Genomic DNA, 18,492 nt, shown 5'->3' on the forward strand with positions numbered 1-18,492 from the left:
GAGGACCAGTTCAAGAAGAAGGGCTAGGAAAGTTGCTTATTTCTTGACTGGCCCCAGAACTTGCTTATCATCGTCACCTTATGAAGTAAGTGAACTAAGGAATGGCGGTAATTAAAGCTTGGTAGAAGGGTCACCATGCAAAGCATCCTGTTTTGAATAGGGAAATAAGCTATTCTGAAAAGAGACATCATTTTGGAAGTACCACATGAGAATTTGATTCAGAAAAAGGCATCATAGTATCTTAAATCTTATTTATGGATTTATGAATTATGGACTGGGATCTTGGGGAGGGATGAGAGTATGAGGGATGGCAAGACTACAAAGGTTTCCTGATAGAAGTCCAGTGAATGTATGTATATTTTATATTTATACATGTCTGAATATACATGTGCATATAGTAGGATGTGTATATATAGAGAGAAATAGATATATTTATATAGATATAGATAAATAGATCCATATGGATAGATAAATAATAACAGATAATTATAGGAAGATAAAGCTATATCTATATCAGTCTATCTACCTATCTATCCATCTATCTATCTATCTATCTATCTATCTATCTATCTCTATTTCTAGATATATACACAAGAAAATTAGGATGCACAATGGATAGAGTACCAGGCCTAAAGTCAGGAATCCTCATCTTCTTGAGTTCAAATCTGGCCTCAGACACTTCCTTCTCTGTGACCCTCAGCTCCTCATCTACAAAGTGAGCTGGAGAGGGAAATGGCAAACCACTCCAGTGTCTTTGCCAAGAAAACCTAAATGAGGTCAAGAAAAGCCAGATACTACTAAAATGATTGAATAACAACAATATATACAAATACACACCTGCCCATATGTGAAAATGCTGGGTCCTGAAATCTGACAAAATGCATCCCTCATTGCCTTTTCTTCTTTTTTTGCCCCTGTAACTAGATACTAAAGTGTAACATTCATTCTCTCCTTCCCTTCTTTCATAAGCTGACACCTGATCCACAAAAGTGTATTGTCTCTTGATTCATAAGTGGGAAAAGCATGTATATTCAAAAAAGAATAAACAGGATAACATAATTAGAAGTGCATTTAAAAAAGTTCTAAATTGGATAGGACCTAAGTGTTGGAGTCATTTTTAAATAAAGTTCCCAGACTTCTTATCTGCATGATTCTCTTCCATACAGAAATACACTTTAGAGTGCCTGACTCTGTTATGAACCCCAAAGAGGATTTCCATTTCCTCCTTAGTTCCAGAATAGCCCAGGATTAGCCTGGAATTTGTACCATAGGTGCTCAGAAATAAATTCCTTCTATCACTCTCCTAGGAGCTGGCAGACATTTGGTGCTCTACACACATGACTACACAATCACTGGCTTTCTGACTTCCCCTCCCCCTCACTAGAGAAAAGAAGAGGAAAAGCAAATAAGACAAAATTCATCTTACAGAATACAGTTCCCCTCCAGAAGTAAACAACAAATATCTCTTACAAAGCAAGAAGTGTTTCCATAGATCTTATGAGAAACCTATCAATCAATCCGCCCGCAAACATTTATTAAGCTCTTAAAGCCAGATTGAGATCTATCCTGGGAGCTAGAAAGACCTGGGTTCAAGCCTGACACTGACATACTAGCTATGTGACTCAAGACAAATCCCTTAAGTTCTCAGTGCTCTAAGCAATTTGCTAAAGCCTCTTGCATGTAGAGAAAGTACCCGTGTGCATTATCAAATGGATTTTCTTCCTCCTGGAGTTCCAAGGGCCAATGAAATCCCAAAGGCAGGACTTCTCCCAACTTGAGTGTCAGGCACTGTGCTAAGTGCTGGGGATACAAAGAAGGACAAAACCAGCTCCTACCTTTGAGGACTGTACGTTCTCCCAAGAGAGAGAACATGTATATAAATACATACAAGATACATACAGAAGAGATGAAGGCAAAGGCATGAGAAAGGCATGATAGGAAAGACACTCTGAAACTTAGTAAAGGAGAGAATTCTTGGACAAGGAGGCCAACAAAGGCATTTTCTTGTTTGGAAAGGCAGAAGTCAAGATGGGCCTTACTTGGGTCCATGAATGTTGGGTGGAAAAGGATTTTATCTCTATCAGACAGGGAGTTTCAAGATACAGATTTTTTTTAAATCCTTACTTTTCCAGTCTTATAATCAATACTGTGCATTGGTTCTAAGGCAGAAGAGCAGTAAGTCCAAGACAATAGGGTGTGAGTGACTTGCCTAGTGTCATATAACTAGGAAGTGTCTGAGGCTAGATTTGAACCCAGGATTTCCTATCTCTGAGCCTGGTTCTCTGTTCATTAAGCCATCTAGTCGCCCTAAGATGCAAATTCTAAATGTTGATGAACTGGATTGTTGCTTTAGCCCTGTCCCATTCTTCATGACCCTATTTGGGTTTTTCTTGGCAAAGATACAAGTGTTTTGTTATTTGCTTCTCCAACTTATTTTACAGATGAAGAAATTGAGGCAAGCAGAATTAAATGACACTCAGGGTCACCCAGCTAGAAAATATCTGAAGCCAGATTTGAGTTCAGGAAGATGAGTCTTCCTGACTCTAGTCCCCATTCTCTATCCATTGCACCACCTCATTGGATTACAATAGCACAAATAATTAGTTTTGTCAAACCAAATCTGCTGCCTAGAGAATGAAAACTGCTATGCATAAAAGGCTGGATTTAGAATCAGGAGTCGACTTTTTTTTTTTAAACCCTTGTACTTCGGTGTATTGTCTCATAGGTGGAAGAGTGGTAAGGGTGGGCAATGGGGGTCAAGTGACTTGCCCAGGGTCACACAGCTAGGAAGTGTCTGAGGTCACATTTGAACCTAGGATCTCCTGTCTCTAGGCCTGGCTCTCAATCCACTGAGCTACCCAGCTGCCCCTTGGGAGTCGACTTTTGATCTGAGTTCTATTTATTATCTATATCATCTCAGTTTCCTTATCATTAAAACTGAGAGGGATGGACTAGATAACCTCTGCGTCCCTTTTAGCTCTAAATCTGTGATCCTATGAATAAGATAACCTATAACCTAGGAAGCAGAGCTGCACTTTTGGGAAACTATTGGAAGCAGACTCTCAATCAAAGAGAAAGGGAAAACAAACTAAGAAAAAGCTATGCCCACTTCCATATTAGTCTATATAGATGAACTACACTGAGAAAAAAAGTCAACATATGAATTCAAAAAACATCTGTTAAGTACTTATTGTTCAGTCATTTTTCAGTCATGCCCAGTTGTCCATGACCCCATTTGGGAATTTCTTGGCAGAGATATTGGAATGGGTTGCCATTTCCTTCTCCATCTGATTTTAAAGATGAGGGTCTGAGGCAAACAGGGTTAAGTGCTTTGCCCAGGCACATGGCTAGTAAGTGTCTGACACCAGATTTGAACTTAGAAAGAGGAGTCTTCCTGACTCCAGGTCCAACACTCTATCCATGGAGCCATGTAGTTTCCATTTAATACTATTCTTTTAACACTAAACAAGTCTTCTTCTCAAAATACTCATCTAATAGAATTAGGATGAATATACTTTTTTTAAAAAGGATATGAGGCATTATGTTTTCATATATGTTTTCAATATAAGTATTTACATTTTATAAAGCACCCACTATGTCCCACAACCCTTTGAGGTAGATGCTATTATCTCGATCCTCTAGTCTACCCTCTCTAATCAGAAGGAAGGAGGAGCCTCAGTGGTAAGAAGTTATTGTTGTTCAGTTGTGTCCAACTCTTCATATACCTATTTGAGATTTTCTTGCTAAGAGTACTAGAGTGATTTGCCATTCCCTTATCCAGCTCATTTTACAGTTGAATAAACAGAGTTAAGTAACTTGCACAGAGTAATGCAACTCTTATGTGTCTGAGGCCAGATTTGAACTCAGGAAGATTAGTCCTCTTGACTCCAGGCCCAGCACTCTATCACTCCACCACCTAGCTTCCCCAGAATGAGGGATACTGAAGACTAATATCTAGCTCTTCCTGTCATTAGGGTCAGCTTTCAATCCATTTATCCATGATACCTCTCATTGGAAAAGAATCATAAATTCATAAATTTCTCTAATTTGTATCATCTTTTTGATACTGAAAAAATAGGTGGATGTTAAAAGAGAAAATTAGTGCATGTGAAAACACTTAGAGAAGTTTAAAGAGAGATGTAGGGGGCAGCTTGGTGGCTCAGTGAATTGAGAGCCAGGCCTAGAGACAGGAGGTTCTGAGTTAAAATGTGACCTCAGACACTTCCTAGCTGTGTGCCTCTGGGCAAGTCACTTAACCCTCATTGCCCAGCCCTTACCATTCTTCTGCCTTAGAACGAGTACAAAGTATTGATTCTAAGATGGGAGGTAAGGGTTTTATTGAAAGAGAGAGAGAGAGAGAGAGAGAGAGAGAGAGAGAGAGAGAGAGAGAGAGAGAGAGAGATACACAAATGTAAGATATTATTATCTTTCACTGCCAAAATCAATTTCCTAGACAATTAACTACCTCATGCATTCAGGGAAAATAGAATTGTGCACCTTTCAGTCTGTCTTCCTTTGCAAATATGCTTCCCCTAGAGTCTTTCTTACTTACCTAAGAGTGACCAAATTTATATTTGATGCACATAGAACAATCCTAACTCCTCTTATTCCATTCCTATTAGTAACATCCTCATCTAAGTTCTGAATTTTCTGTGCAGTCACCTAACAGTTCTTTCTGTCTCTGTGCAAGAGTCAAATCATTGGGCTATGATTATCTAGTTGTGAGCCTATAACACATTTATTCTTCCTGAAGCCTTCTACTAGATTGTAAGGATGGGAATCATGTTTTTCAAAACTATTTGTGTTCCCTTAATATCTAACAGAACTCTGCATACAGAAAATTTAATATAAAAATGGTTTTTGAATCATTGGAATTATTTGTCTTATGAATAGTATTTCATAAATGTTTGTTAAATTTTATTGTGCTTGAAGGGTGGGATATGAGATAGGAATCATGTTTATCAAAACTATTTGTGTTCCCTTAATATTTAACACAGCACTCTGCATACAGAAAGTTTAATGTAAAAAAATGGGTTTTGAATCATTGAAATTATGTCTTATAAATAGTATTTCATAAATGTTTGTTAAATTTTATTGTGCTGGAAGGGTTTAAATTGTGGAAAAACAGAAACAATAAGAGAAAGTTATGAAATAAGTTTAGTGTTGCAGGCACTATTTCAATTTAGATTTTATTTAGATAAAATTGAATATAGATACCCAATTTTATTTGTATTAAGCTAGTATTATTGAAATAAGATAGACCGTGGTCCTTGCTGAAACTGTGAAACCTTGCTGAAACAAATTAATATAATCAATCAATAAACATTTATTAAGGGTTTACTGTGTGTCAGTTAATGATTACATCCTGGGAATACAAGGAAAGTCTCTGTCATAAAGGAGCTCATTTTTTTTTAAAGAGAGACTACATATGAATTACAAGCTATACAAGATATCTAGAGAAAGAAAATAAATGGAAAGCAATCTCAGAAGGGAAAACCCTGAGAGTGCCTAGGAACAGGAAAAGCTTCCAGAAGAGGGTAGAAGTTGACCTGAGTCTTGTAGGAAGATAGTGAAACATACATGAATAGAGAAAGAGAGCATTCCAGACACAAAGGACAGAACATTGGTATATGGGAGGCTGAGAGCAAATAATAGCAAATAACTGAGATGCCTATGGATTATAGAGTTCATGAAAGGAAGTCAAGTATAAGAACGATGAAAAGGTAGGAAGGGGCCAAGTTGTAAAATGTTTTAAATGTCAAAGAAAGAATATCATATTTGTTGCTGGAGGCAATCAGATGCCCCTGGCATTTATTGAGTAGAAAGAAGACACAGTCAGACTCTGCTTTGGGAAAATCACTTTGGCAAAAGAATGAAGGATTGATGGAAGTGGAGAGGGAAGGGAGAAAAGTTAGAAGTCTATCCTAATAGTCTATGTGAGAAGTGAGAAGTATCTAACATAGGCTAATGACTGTATCAGTGGAAAGAAGAGGTCATCTACTAGATACCTGAGAAAGTAGAAATGACAAGATTTGTCAAGGCATTCAATCTGTGAAGTGAGAAGTGGCAATGGCAATGAGGTTATAAGCTTGGATGGCTGAGAAGTTGGTGCCACTGTTTGTATTAAAAAGGAAATATGGAAGAGGGGAAAGGTTAGGGCAAAATTAGTTCCATTTGGGGCAGGTTGAGACTCCTATGTGGCATGTAATTTGAGATTACTAAAGGGAGTTAGTGATGCAGAAGTGTAGTTCAAATGTGAGACTATGGTTGGATACAGCGATTGGAAGTTATCTGCATAGAAATAGCAATTGAACCCATGGGTAATGATGAGATAAGCATGACAGTTAAAAAGATCAAATTTAACAGCTAGAAATGTGAACATTTAGATTGAATTCTCACCCGGAAAGAAAATGGAAACTACAAGGATGCAAAAACACATTTTATTAATATGTTGACTACAGAAAATAAGCCTAAAACAGAGAGATGACAGATTTTAAAAGATAGTGGAATTAGATTTATTAGGTTTTTCCTGGCTATAGAAAATCAAGATTTGTAGTAAGATGCAGCCATCTAATGATATGGCAACCACATTTAAAAAGAAAAGTTAACTGAATATTTAAAAATTTAAGAATCATATCTTGATGGTGAGAGATTTTAATATTAATAATAAAATAGAAATTAACAAATATCTTAAAACACACAATAAAATACTAAAAATGAGTTTAACATATATAGGAAGAACTAAATAGATGACACAATAATACATGCACATATATTTGAAATTTAATAATGAGCATCTTATATTTATGACAATAATGCAAGGAAGGATGTTTTAATATTGTGAAAAATGAAAATAATTAATTGAAAAATTTGTGATTCCATGATCATTAAATCCTCTGATTTTTGTCAAGTATATGTGGAACTTTTATAAACATTGACCATGCTCTAGGAAAAATGTATAAATTAATTCAGAAATATAAAAGTTTCTAACACTACTTATATATGCCATAATGAAATAAAAATAATACTAAGGAAAATATGAGTGATACAGGTCTAGACAACCCCAAAAAATGAACTAATAAGTAATGATTGGGTCCCCCCAATTAAAGATGATACCAATATTGAGACAATATATCAAAGCAGATAAAATAGTTCTTAGAAATAATTTTATAAGTCTAAATTCTTAAACCAATGAGAATAAAGAAGGCTGATATTTGCAATCTTCAAGTTAAAAGGAATTCAACAAACACATACGAAACAGTCACAAAATAAGAAATCAACATTAAAAGAACATTTAATAAAACTGAAATAAAGGTGAATTAGTAACTTAAACAAACTATTTTAAAATACCTTTGAAATTAATAAATTGTTGGTGAATTTAATCAAAATTAAAACAAAGAAATTCATATTTTAAAAACCAGAAGTGATAAGTGAGAGATTCCAATAGATGGAGAAGTGATAAACATAATTATCAGATATAATTAATTATATTCAACAAATTTATATTGCTATATATTCAACAAAATTATAATCAACAAATGTAACATAAAGGAAAGAGATCTTTTTTTTTTACAAAAATAGTAAGTAGACACCCAAAATAGAAGTCAAATAACCTAATTAGAAAACTCATTTAGCCAAATCATAGGGATTTGCAAATTAATTCTATAAAAGATTTAAAGAATAGTTCATTGCTTTGTTAATTAAAGTATTTGTTAAATGGAAGGGAAGAGCTCTACTTGTCTTTTTATGATACCAGTTTGTTCTTGATCCACAAGCAAGGGAAAGATAAGACAGAGAAAGTTTTAGACCAATGTGATTAATAAATATTTACTTTCATAAATACTTAAAATATTAAGCAAAATACTAAGTAAAGCATTTATTAATAGCAAATGTTAAATAGTTTTTACTCTGCTAGAAAATTGTTATTGAGTTCTTTCAGTCATGTCTGACTCTTCATGACCCCATTTAGCAAAGATAATGGAGCAGTTTGCCATTTGCTTCTTCAGCTTTTTTTACAGATGAGGAAACTGAGACAAACAGGGGTAAGTAACTTATCCAGAGTCACATAGGTGAGTGGCTGAGGTCAGATTTGAACTCAATAATATGAATCTTCCTGATTCCAAGCCCATTGGTTTACTTACTGTGCCACTTAGTTGTCCCATTTTAGTAAACGATATTCACTATTTTACTAAGTAAAATATACTAAGTTAAGTAAATACCAAACTACTAAGTTACTAGGACACAATAATATATATATGCATATATATAAATATATAGAGAGATATAGATATATATGTATGTATGTATTTAATAATGACCATCTTATAATGATGCCAATGTTGCAAGGAAGGATGTTTTAATATTATGAAAAAAATGAAAATGACTAATTGAAAATTTTGATTCCATGATCACATTAATAATTAAATCCTCTGAGAAGAAGTAGGAGAAGAAAACCTTAGATAAAGCATAACAGCCAGGCATTTTAAAAACCATTAACAGCAGTGGAATTGAAAGATTTAGCTAAATCAAAGAGAATTTTATTCAATGGATAAATATTATGTTTTCCTACCGAGAACAGTTGTTTATACAAGGCTATTTGCTCTCACCATTATTTTTGACATTTTAACAAAATAATAGCTTTAGAAATATTATTGTCATTATTTTAGAAAGGATAGTTATAGTAATATGTCTAGAAAAATAAGAAATAAACACCAGAGGGGGCAAGGAAGAAACTAACTTACTTCTGTTTGTAGATGATGCAATGGTTTGTTTAGAAAATTCAGCAGACAACCAAAAATAATGAAGTTAATAAATAGTGTTACCAAAATAGCAGGATATGAGATCAACACAAAAAATCAAAAACATTTCTAGTTACTCTAGTGAATCTATGATCTCATCTATTTAGGAGTTCCCTTCGGTGATGCAAATCATTACCATGTAGGCAAGAAACAAAATATCATGGTAAAACAGATGGTATTTTCTTCATTTTGGGTAATTGAAGACAAGAACTTCAGAAGACAGATTTGGAAAATGAAGTGCTGGTGAAGAAGATGGATTCCAAATTAGCTCTCAGTGCTCATCTCAACATTAAAAAAAATGTTTGTAGTTCATAGATTTTTATTAAAACTCAATTTGAAAGGTGATCCTTTGCTACCCAAGTGCTATTGTTATTTAGGTTTGGACTAAATGACCACAAAGGTTTTCCTACTTGAAAATTATGCATAGGACCTACATAAAATCAACTGTAAAATAATTTTCATCGAAACAAAGAGAGAGCAATGTAATCTGAGAAGTATTCAGTGCATGTAGTTAAATGAAACTAAAAAATATAGTTAAGACAACAACATTATAAAATTAATGTATAGATTTAATGATGCTTCATATAAGCAAAATATCAAAGGAACTATCAGGTATCAAAGCATACCATAAAGCAGCAAGTTACAAAACTATCTCATATTGTATAGATCATAGGAAAAATAGATGAATAGAAAATATTCAATAATCACAATCTAGAATAAAATATGTCAGTAGATTAGTGTAAAATAAACTCAAGATTTCAAAACCCTGGGCAGGGAGAAGAAACTCATTATTCAATTTTTTTAGACTATTGGGACAATTGGAGAATAGTTTCATGAAAACACTTCACACCATACATCAAAATAAATTCTAGATGCTTTCACAATACAAATATTTCTAAAATGCAAAAATGAGATGAAAATAAGTTTATAAACTGAAATAAAGTTATAAAATTAAAAAAATAGAATGTTAAATTCTATGATTACATAGTACAAAAAAAATCTTTTCCAGAAAGAAAATAAATGCATGTATAATAAGAAGGAAAACACATTTGAGAAATTACCTTGGTTTTTTTTTTTTAATTTTAATTTTAAACACTTAACTTCTGTGTATTGACTTATAGGTGGAAGATTGGTAAGGGTAATGGGGGTCAAGTGACTTGCCCAGGGTCACACAGCTGGGAAGTGTCTGAGGCCAGATTTGAACCTAGGACCTCCTGTCCCTAGGCCTGGCTCTCAATCCACTGAGCTACCCAGCTGCCCCCCTAGAGAAATTACCTTTGTAATGCATATTTCTAATAAAATTCATGCTCATAATATATCAGGATTTGGATATAAACTTATAAAAGTGAGGTTTGTTTTTCCAGGAGACAGATTGACAAAGGATATTAAAAGGCAATTCTTAAGTGAAGAAAAAAATTATATATCACCAGATCTAAAAGTTTTCAAACTTTTGAATAATCAGAGAAATAAACATTGTCTAAAATAGCACCTTACATGCATACACAAAATGGATAAAGATAATGAAACCTGGCCAAATCCAGTCCTAGATTGGATGTAGAAAAATAGGCATGCTAACAAACTGTTAATGGTGCTATATATACTCAGGGTTTTTGAAAAGTAAAATTCATGTTATTAAAAAATATTCATGCCCTTTGACCCAATGATCCCACAACTAAGGAACTAAGGCAAACATAAATTAAGTGATTTGTTCAGGGCCACACACTACTAGTAAATATCTGAGGCCAGATTTAAATTCAAGTCTTCCTGACTCCAGGTCAGGTCTCTATCCATTGTGCCACCTAGCTGCCAATAATATTTCTAGTAACATTTTTCAATAGCAAAAAGAAAACTAACTGTCCTAAGGCTGAGGAATGATTGAACAAATTGTTATATGAATATCGTGGAATATTATTGCACCCCTAAGAAATGATTTTTGAAAGTTTCATGGAAATATAGGATTAGTATGCTAAAATAGACAAATACAACAATAACAGCAAAATAACCCTTAATACTGAAGTTAACATGTATTCAAGGAAATAAATGGGACTATTTTGTTACTATCCTTTTATAAATCTTATTCATTTGTTTTGTTTTGTACAAAAACAATAAAAAAGATAATTATAATACAAAAAATATTATATTACTCCTACAAAATATGAATTTTCCTTGTCTGCTGTTGAAATCCTCTCACTACTAAATATACAACCCTTCCTCGTGGTCCTAAGCCAAGAGAACAGAAATATTTGAATCTGGGAAGAACTGCACTTACAGGTTGCTTCATTCTCATACCTCCTTCCAATATGGAAATATGTGAAAATTTTAGGAAAAGGAGAGGAGATAAAGAATCATAGAACTGAAAGAACCTCTGAAATCAGTCATTTTTCAAAAGAGAAAACTGAGTCTCAGAGACCTGAAGTCTAAGATCTTACAGTACCTTTGTAGCTGAAATGGCCTGAAAACCCAAGCCCCACTGACTTTCAAACCAATTCTCTTTCTACTGTCTGACAATGAATTAAACTTTTCATTAGTTCAGATGCTGTTTCTTATTTTGCTTACTTTCAAAACTTGTAAGCAAGCACACTGGTTACCTCTCGTTGCCATAGCTGACCTAAATGGCCGTAAGAATTATGCCCAACTTTCAATATATTAATGAGAGAATGATGGGAGGAGGTGGAGTGGAAATGGTCAATCAATAATTACTTAGTGAGTACCTACCATGAATTTGCATGTGTATTTATGTCCCTCAAGCAATAAGCACATAGCTCTCCAGAGTCCAGAGTCCATAGATTGGGAACCACTAGAATAGATAAAATAATAACTAACATTTATATAGGGCTTTAAGTTTTCCAAAACACTGTGTGTATGAATAAGATAGATAGATAGATAGATAGATAGATAGATAGATAGATAGATAGATAGATAGATAGATAGATAGATAGATAGATAGATGTTAGCTCATTTGATCTTCACAATGACTCTGTGAGGTAAGTAATGTGCTTGTTATTATTCCCATTTTACAAAAGAATTTTATTAACTTATACAAGATCACATAGCTAGTATTTAAGGACCCAGATATCCTGTGTTTCAGTTCAGTATACTATATAACATTCAAGACCAGCAAAAAAATCTAGCTATGACTTTACTAGAAATCTAAGTATCAAGAATACTTAAGTATCACTGACATCTAAGATCCTTCTGTCTCTAAAGCATATGATCTTATGACTTGAACATTCCTTCGAGGAACGAGAAAGTTTAGGTAAGAACAAAGGAATGTAGATATTCTAGACTAACGGAGTTTATACCCAGGATAAATAATGAGACAATAACAGAACTCCTAGTTTTTCTTGATGAATTCAAGTCACCTAGTCAAGATAAATAATATATGCTTACGTGTTGAAAGGAATTGCAGGTATGATTTTTGAGCTACTACCATTGATATTTGAAAGATTATGAAAAAAAGAGAAGTCCCAGAAGATTAGAGAAGGGCAAATGTTGTCCCAACTTAAGCCAGGGAACTTAACTTTGGTTCCCAAGGAAAATCTAGCATGGCTTATTTAAAAGATGGCTATTGAACATGTAGGAAAGGAAGCACTGATCTCACAAAGCCAGCATGAATTCATCAAGAAGAGGTCATGCCAAACTAACCTCATTTCTTTTGTTGACAAGATTATTAAACTAGTAAATTAGGATAATGCTGTGGATATAATTTATAATTTGTCTTGATTTTAGCAAAGCTTTTGATAAAGAATCTCATATTATTCTTGTGGAAAAATGAGGAGATCTGGATTAAACATGCAAAAATAATACAGTCATATAATAATAAACATACAAAAATAATACAATCACATGGAACCAGAGTTGGTTGGATGACTAGATTAAAAGTAAATGGTTTAGTGTCAGCATGGCAGGATTCCCAAGACATTCCCAGCAATATCTTCTTTACCTCATAATGTTTAATATTTTTGTCAGTGACTTGGATAAAAGTATAGATGGTATGTTCAACAATTATACAAACAAAACAGAGTTGGGAGGGATAGCCTACCCAATGGATAACTGTTAGAGGCCAGCCTTATGCTGCTGCTCTCTTCAAGTTTAATGTTGGGATGAAATACAAAAAGAATAGCTAATTAAAGGAGGTTTACCTAGCCCTGACATAGCAAAGATATATAACAAGGATATAGTGACACTTACTTTCTATAGACACACACATAACCCTCATATAGAAACATGTCTGGTCAACATGAAAGGATATGGCAACTCTTTTGATCTTCAGACATTTTCTAAGTCAAAGCGACTCCAAACTCATGTAGATGGGAACTTTTATGCTCTTAGGTGATAAGAAAGCCATTTGAACATATTCAAGAAGCACAAGAAAGCTGCATCAGGGGAGCCACAGCTTGAGTTTTGCCCCATACTGAAGCCAATCAAACCCTGGCTTTGCCTCCTTTTCCTAAGCCATGTTGTAAAGGGAAAGGAGCACCCAGCTGGCATACATTGGTCCCATGATAGTTATTGTCAGAATACAAAAAAGATCTTGTCATTCTAGAGAACTGGACTAAATCTAATAAGATAAAATTGAAGAAGAAAAAAAATATAGTCTTACACTTGTGTATAAAAAAATCAGCTTCCTAAGTATAAGATGGGAGAGGCACGATTAGATAGCAGTTATTCTGAAAAGGCATAAGGAGAATTAGTGAACTATAGGCTCTATATGGGTCAGCAGTAAAATGTGACAGTCAAAAAAGCTAATATGATTTTTGGACTAAATTAAGAGGGACATAACTTTTAGGGTAACAAGGTGACACAGTAGATAGAATGCTAGGCTTATAATTAAAAAGACTCATCTTCATGAGGTCAGATGCAGCCTGACACTTATTAGCTATATGGCCCTGGGCAAATCACTTAACCCTGTTTGCCTCAGTTTCCCCATTTTTAAGATGAGCTAGAGAAGAAAATGGCAAAGCCCTAGAGTATCTTTGCCAAGAAAACCCCAGATTAAAGGCTTATCTCAACCCTAACATAGTAAAGACACGTAACAAGAATACAGCAGCACTTACCTTCTTTAGACACATACATACCCTTATATGTAAGCATGTGTGGTCATCACAGAAGGGTATGGCAACTCTTGTGATTTTCAGATACTTTCCAAATTAAAGGAACCCCAATCTCATGTAGATGTTGGACATAACTGAAAATGACTGAACAACAATAGGAATATTAGTATAGCTAGTAGTTACATAGCACCAAATATTATTTCATTTGAAGGTTACAAAACCTCTCTTTAGACTATTCCCAGAAGACCATAAAGTATTATGTTCACTTTGGGGCCCCGTAGTTTAAAAAGGACATTGATAAACTCAAACACTTCAGGGAACAGTAATAGGATGATAAAGAATCCTGAGTCTCTTGCATGAGGATTAATTAGTTAAAGGACTTGGAAATTTTGGGCTGGAGGAAAGAAGACACAGGCAGGGACATTTTAATTGTCTTCATGTATTTGAAGAGCTGTTATATGGAGGAGGTATTAGACTTTATTTGTGCTACAAGAGGGAAAACAAAAGTTATGGGTAGAAACTGCAAAGAGAAAAAATTAGATTCGATGTTCAGGAAAACTTCATAAAAATTAGAGCTATCCAGAAGTGGAATGCATTGCCTGAAGAGCTGATGGGCTTCCTATCCTTGGGGCTTTTCATCAAAGACTGGATGAAATCTTGTTGGATGTCGGAATGGGAATTCCTTTTGTTTGTAGACTGGACTGGATGGCCAGAAAAGTCCCTTTCAATTCTCAGGTTCTGTTACTCTGTTTTTCTGATTTGGAAAATGGTATTAGCAAAAGCAGAGAGGTAGGATGAGTATATGCATGGATTAGTACAGTGAAAGTGGAAAAAAAGGTATTGAGCACATTGGCCTTAGCCCAGGTTTAGAAGGACAAGAGGTAGAAGCTCATTTAACCAAGCAATTCAGAGACTGCTGCTTTAGTTTCCCCAGACCACCTATATCCATATCAGACTGGTTCCAAGAACTTTTAATTTTGCTATCATGAGGTTTTTTAAAGAGGTTAATCGTGCCCTTGCTTGTTCCTTCTCTCCAGCTCCCCTTCACAGGAGGCTTGTACCACTTTTACCACAATGGCCTTGCCAAGACCAAGAAAAGGCGTAGTCTGCCCCATAAGCAGCAGTTGGAAACGGACCCCAGGGTAAGCCTGTCTTTTATGTGTCTATCGAGCCTTGCTTCTGGATTAAATTGTGGCAGGAGGGTGGGATGAGAGTAACTTGGAAAAGTACCTCAGAATATGAGCGTTGAAAAGAAGACTAATGTAACAAATACTGATTAAAACACTAGATGGCATTACTAGCAGTTAACTTCTCACTATTCATCAAAAGAATCAGACTCTGATTTATCCTTTAAGTCATACACTCTACCATACTCTAGAGAGAGCAGTGGGGAATAGTCAAGCTCTCTATGATTTTCAGAGAATAGGTGACGTTCTGTCCTCCATCTTAGCTTCTCTGTAGATTGATGAACTGATGTATTAGATCAAGACAAGCATTTGTAATATTTGGGGGATCCTGGGACCCCTTTGTCAATCTGGCAAATCCCATAGGCTCCTCAGAATGTTTTTAAATGCATGGAATAAAATAAAAAGAATTGTATGGAAATAGAATTATCAAAATATTTTTAGATGCTCATGACCTCAGGATAAGAACCACTGGAATGACTGGTTGTTGTTAATGTCTATATTCCCAATCAGAGCCAACTCTTAATCCCAACCTCTCTCAAACCCTGCCCCCGATGCCGCTCTTGGCCCACCTTCTGGATCACAGCATCAGAGGCCGTGACTGAAAGAAGCTAAACCAGAAGGTCTTGACCTCCCTAGGACCAGGTGTCCACATCTTAACCTGTGACATTTTCTGCCCTGTTGCTTTAGCCTCATATCTCTCCAACTTCTACCTCTGTCCCCTTTCCATTCCTGTCTTAGAGAACTGAAGTATTACCATTGCTTTTGTAAATAGCATCTCAATGAACTTCCCTTTTGTTCAATCCATCATCTCTTTACCTTCTTACACTAAAACTTTCTGCAGATGTTGGTTCTCTGAGTTTGCCCTTGTCCAATGGTGATTATTTTAACTAATTTCCACATGCCCCTTGAAAGGTCAAGCACCATATTGTTAGTGAGGAAACTGAAACTAGACAGTAAATTTAAATTACTAGCTCAAAAGTCACAGGGAGAAGGGACAATTAAGTAGCACAGTAGATAGAATACCAGACCTGGAGTCAGGAGGATATAGGTTCCACTCTGACCTCAGATCTGATTCCTAAATTTGTGACCTTGGGCAAGTCACTTAACTGTGATTGCTTAGACTATACCACTCTTCTGTCTTAGAAGGGATGCTAAAACAGAAGATACCTGAACAGGTTCTTCTCTATTTGCCATACGACCTACTGATTTCATCCCTGCTCCCCAAAATATAAGATAGGAATAGCAAATGAAACTTGATTTCAGCCAATCAGTGAATAAGCATTTATTAAGAGTTTACTCATGAACTTAATTAATGAACAAGCATTTAATTAACCTTATTTGCCTAGCCCATGCCCTTCTGTCTAGGATTTGTTGCTGGGAAAGAAGGAAAGAGTTTTTTAAAAAAAGAGTTTACTGTGTGCCAGGCATTGTACTAATCTCTGGATATTCAAAGAAAGACAAAATCATGGCACTTGCCAGGAAGGAGCTCACTTTCTAATGAAAAAAATAACACATAAATAACATATCGATTAGGCAGAAGGGAATCTCAGAGGGAAGGCACTAGCAGCAGGATCCTCTTATAGAAGGGGGAAATGGGTCTTGAAGGAGGCTAAGAGGCAGAGGTGAGATGATAGAATTCCAGGCAAGAAATATGGCCTGGGAAAAGGTACTAAGTCAAGAGATAGAATGTAATAGGGAACCCCAAAGTGAGAAAACTCTTATACCAATACAGGGCAGTACCATCTCTGCAATGTATAGTTTGAGAGTTATTTAGAGCCCTGAGAGGTTAAATTACTTGCCCAAGATCATAGGGTCAGCATGAGTCAGTGATTGTACTGAAGACCAGGGCTTTCTGGTTTCAAAGCTAGCAGTCTAAATTCCAGAAAAAGACAAATTTCAAAAATATTATTGAGAGGGGGGCAGCTGGATAGCTCAGTGGATTGAGAGCCAGACCTAGAGACGGGAGGTCCTAGGTTCAAATCTGGCCTCAGACACTTCCCAGCTGTGTGATCCTGGGCAAGTCACTTAACCCCCATTGCCTAGCCCTTACCACTCTTCTGCCTTGGAGCCAATACACAGTATTGACTCCAAGATGGAAGGTAAGGGTTTATAAAATAAAATAAAATAAAAATATTATTGAGATACTACTCTTCACTCTATCAAGATTTCATCTGAAAAAAAAAATCTCATCTGCCCTTGAAATCCAGCTCATCAACAAAAAGTTTTCTGATTCAAATTACCATTTCCCCACACAAGAGAGTTTTATAATTTCATAGTCTAACCATGTTTAATGGCGGTATATATTTTTTCTATTCATGTCATCAAATATGAGACGAGATGGGAACAGAGAGGAAGATAAAGGTATAAAAGTCCTATGAGTAAGCTTCTTGGTACCACTTGTGAACAGCTAGCTTTGTTCTCAGGAAATTACAGAGCAAAACTGATAGAAAAAGGATTACTCCTTGGATTTAAGGATTTATCCTGGCCCCTGTTTTGAGTGGATGGTCTATGCTAACTCTTTCCTGCAGGGCTTTTTTTATGTGAATGTTGTGACTGGGTTTAATTTGGGCTTTAATTAGGAGTGCAGATGAAACATACTACCCAGGAGATCACCAACTGGCAGGCCACATGCAATATGCCTTGAGCATTGAAGCCAGTGCTCACAGTCCCTCAAGAGATCTTTCTGCTCTGGAAAGCAGTTTTATCTTTGAGGCTTTTATTTCAAGCCAGAGCCAAGATGTCTGTTGTGCCAGATGATGCCAAGTCATCTTAAAGGATCTTTTGCTGAAACTGGCATTGCTTGGCCCAGGGAACAGCTGTGTTCACAGTATGAGAACAGTGTCGGCACCAGACATACCAGCCAGGTCTTTGTCACCAGCCAATACTGATTTTCAGCAACCATGTGGCCAGAGAGATGTGTTTCCCCTAAGGCTAAGGAGTCCAGAGTGGGAAGCACTAGGCACACGGTATCTTGAAGCACTGTAAGGGGAGAGTCGAAGGTTACTGTGCCCATGGCAGAGGGAATTCCTGCTCTCTTCTCCCAGAACAATTTTTTCCCTTCCTTCCCTTCTGCCTTCCCTCACTCCCACCATGGCTGTTGTGCTTTTATCCCACAAAAGGTTGGAACAGCAGAGCACTGGCCCTGGAGTTAGGAAGACTCAAGTTCAAATTCAATCTCAGACATTACCTGACAATTCATTTTCCTTATGTATATTTCAGTTACCTCATCTATAAGATGAAGGAGATGATAATTGAAAAATCTTTTCTAGGGGGCAGCTGTGTGGCTTAATGGATTGAAGGTGAGGCCTAAAGATCTTTCTGGGTTCAAATCTTGCCTCATTAACTTTCTAACTAAATTCTGGACCAGTCACTTGAACCAATTGCCTAACCCTTATCACTCCTCTGCCTTGGAACCAACACACAGTATTGATAGAAAATAAGAAAGAAAGAAAG

General features: G+C 35.8%; 1 protein-coding gene across 2 annotated transcripts in view; it reads left to right on the forward strand.

Annotated features, from left to right (window-relative positions):
* The window catches only part of PCSK2 (proprotein convertase subtilisin/kexin type 2), a 319,189-nt gene that overhangs the window by 43,774 nt on the left and 256,923 nt on the right, over positions 1-18,492 (forward strand). The window contains exon 2 of one of the 2 annotated variants that reach the window (XM_044660725.1): positions 14,890-14,994. The exons of the other annotated variant lie outside the window; for it this stretch is intronic. Within the exon in view, the coding sequence (XP_044516660.1) occupies positions 14,890-14,994 (105 nt within the window). The remainder of the gene's footprint in view (positions 1-14,889; positions 14,995-18,492) is intronic. 2 annotated transcript variants of the gene reach the window in all.

This window comes from Gracilinanus agilis, chromosome 2, assembly GCF_016433145.1.
Source record: "Gracilinanus agilis isolate LMUSP501 chromosome 2, AgileGrace, whole genome shotgun sequence".
In the NCBI taxonomy this organism is placed as follows: Eukaryota; Metazoa; Chordata; class Mammalia; order Didelphimorphia; family Didelphidae; genus Gracilinanus; species Gracilinanus agilis.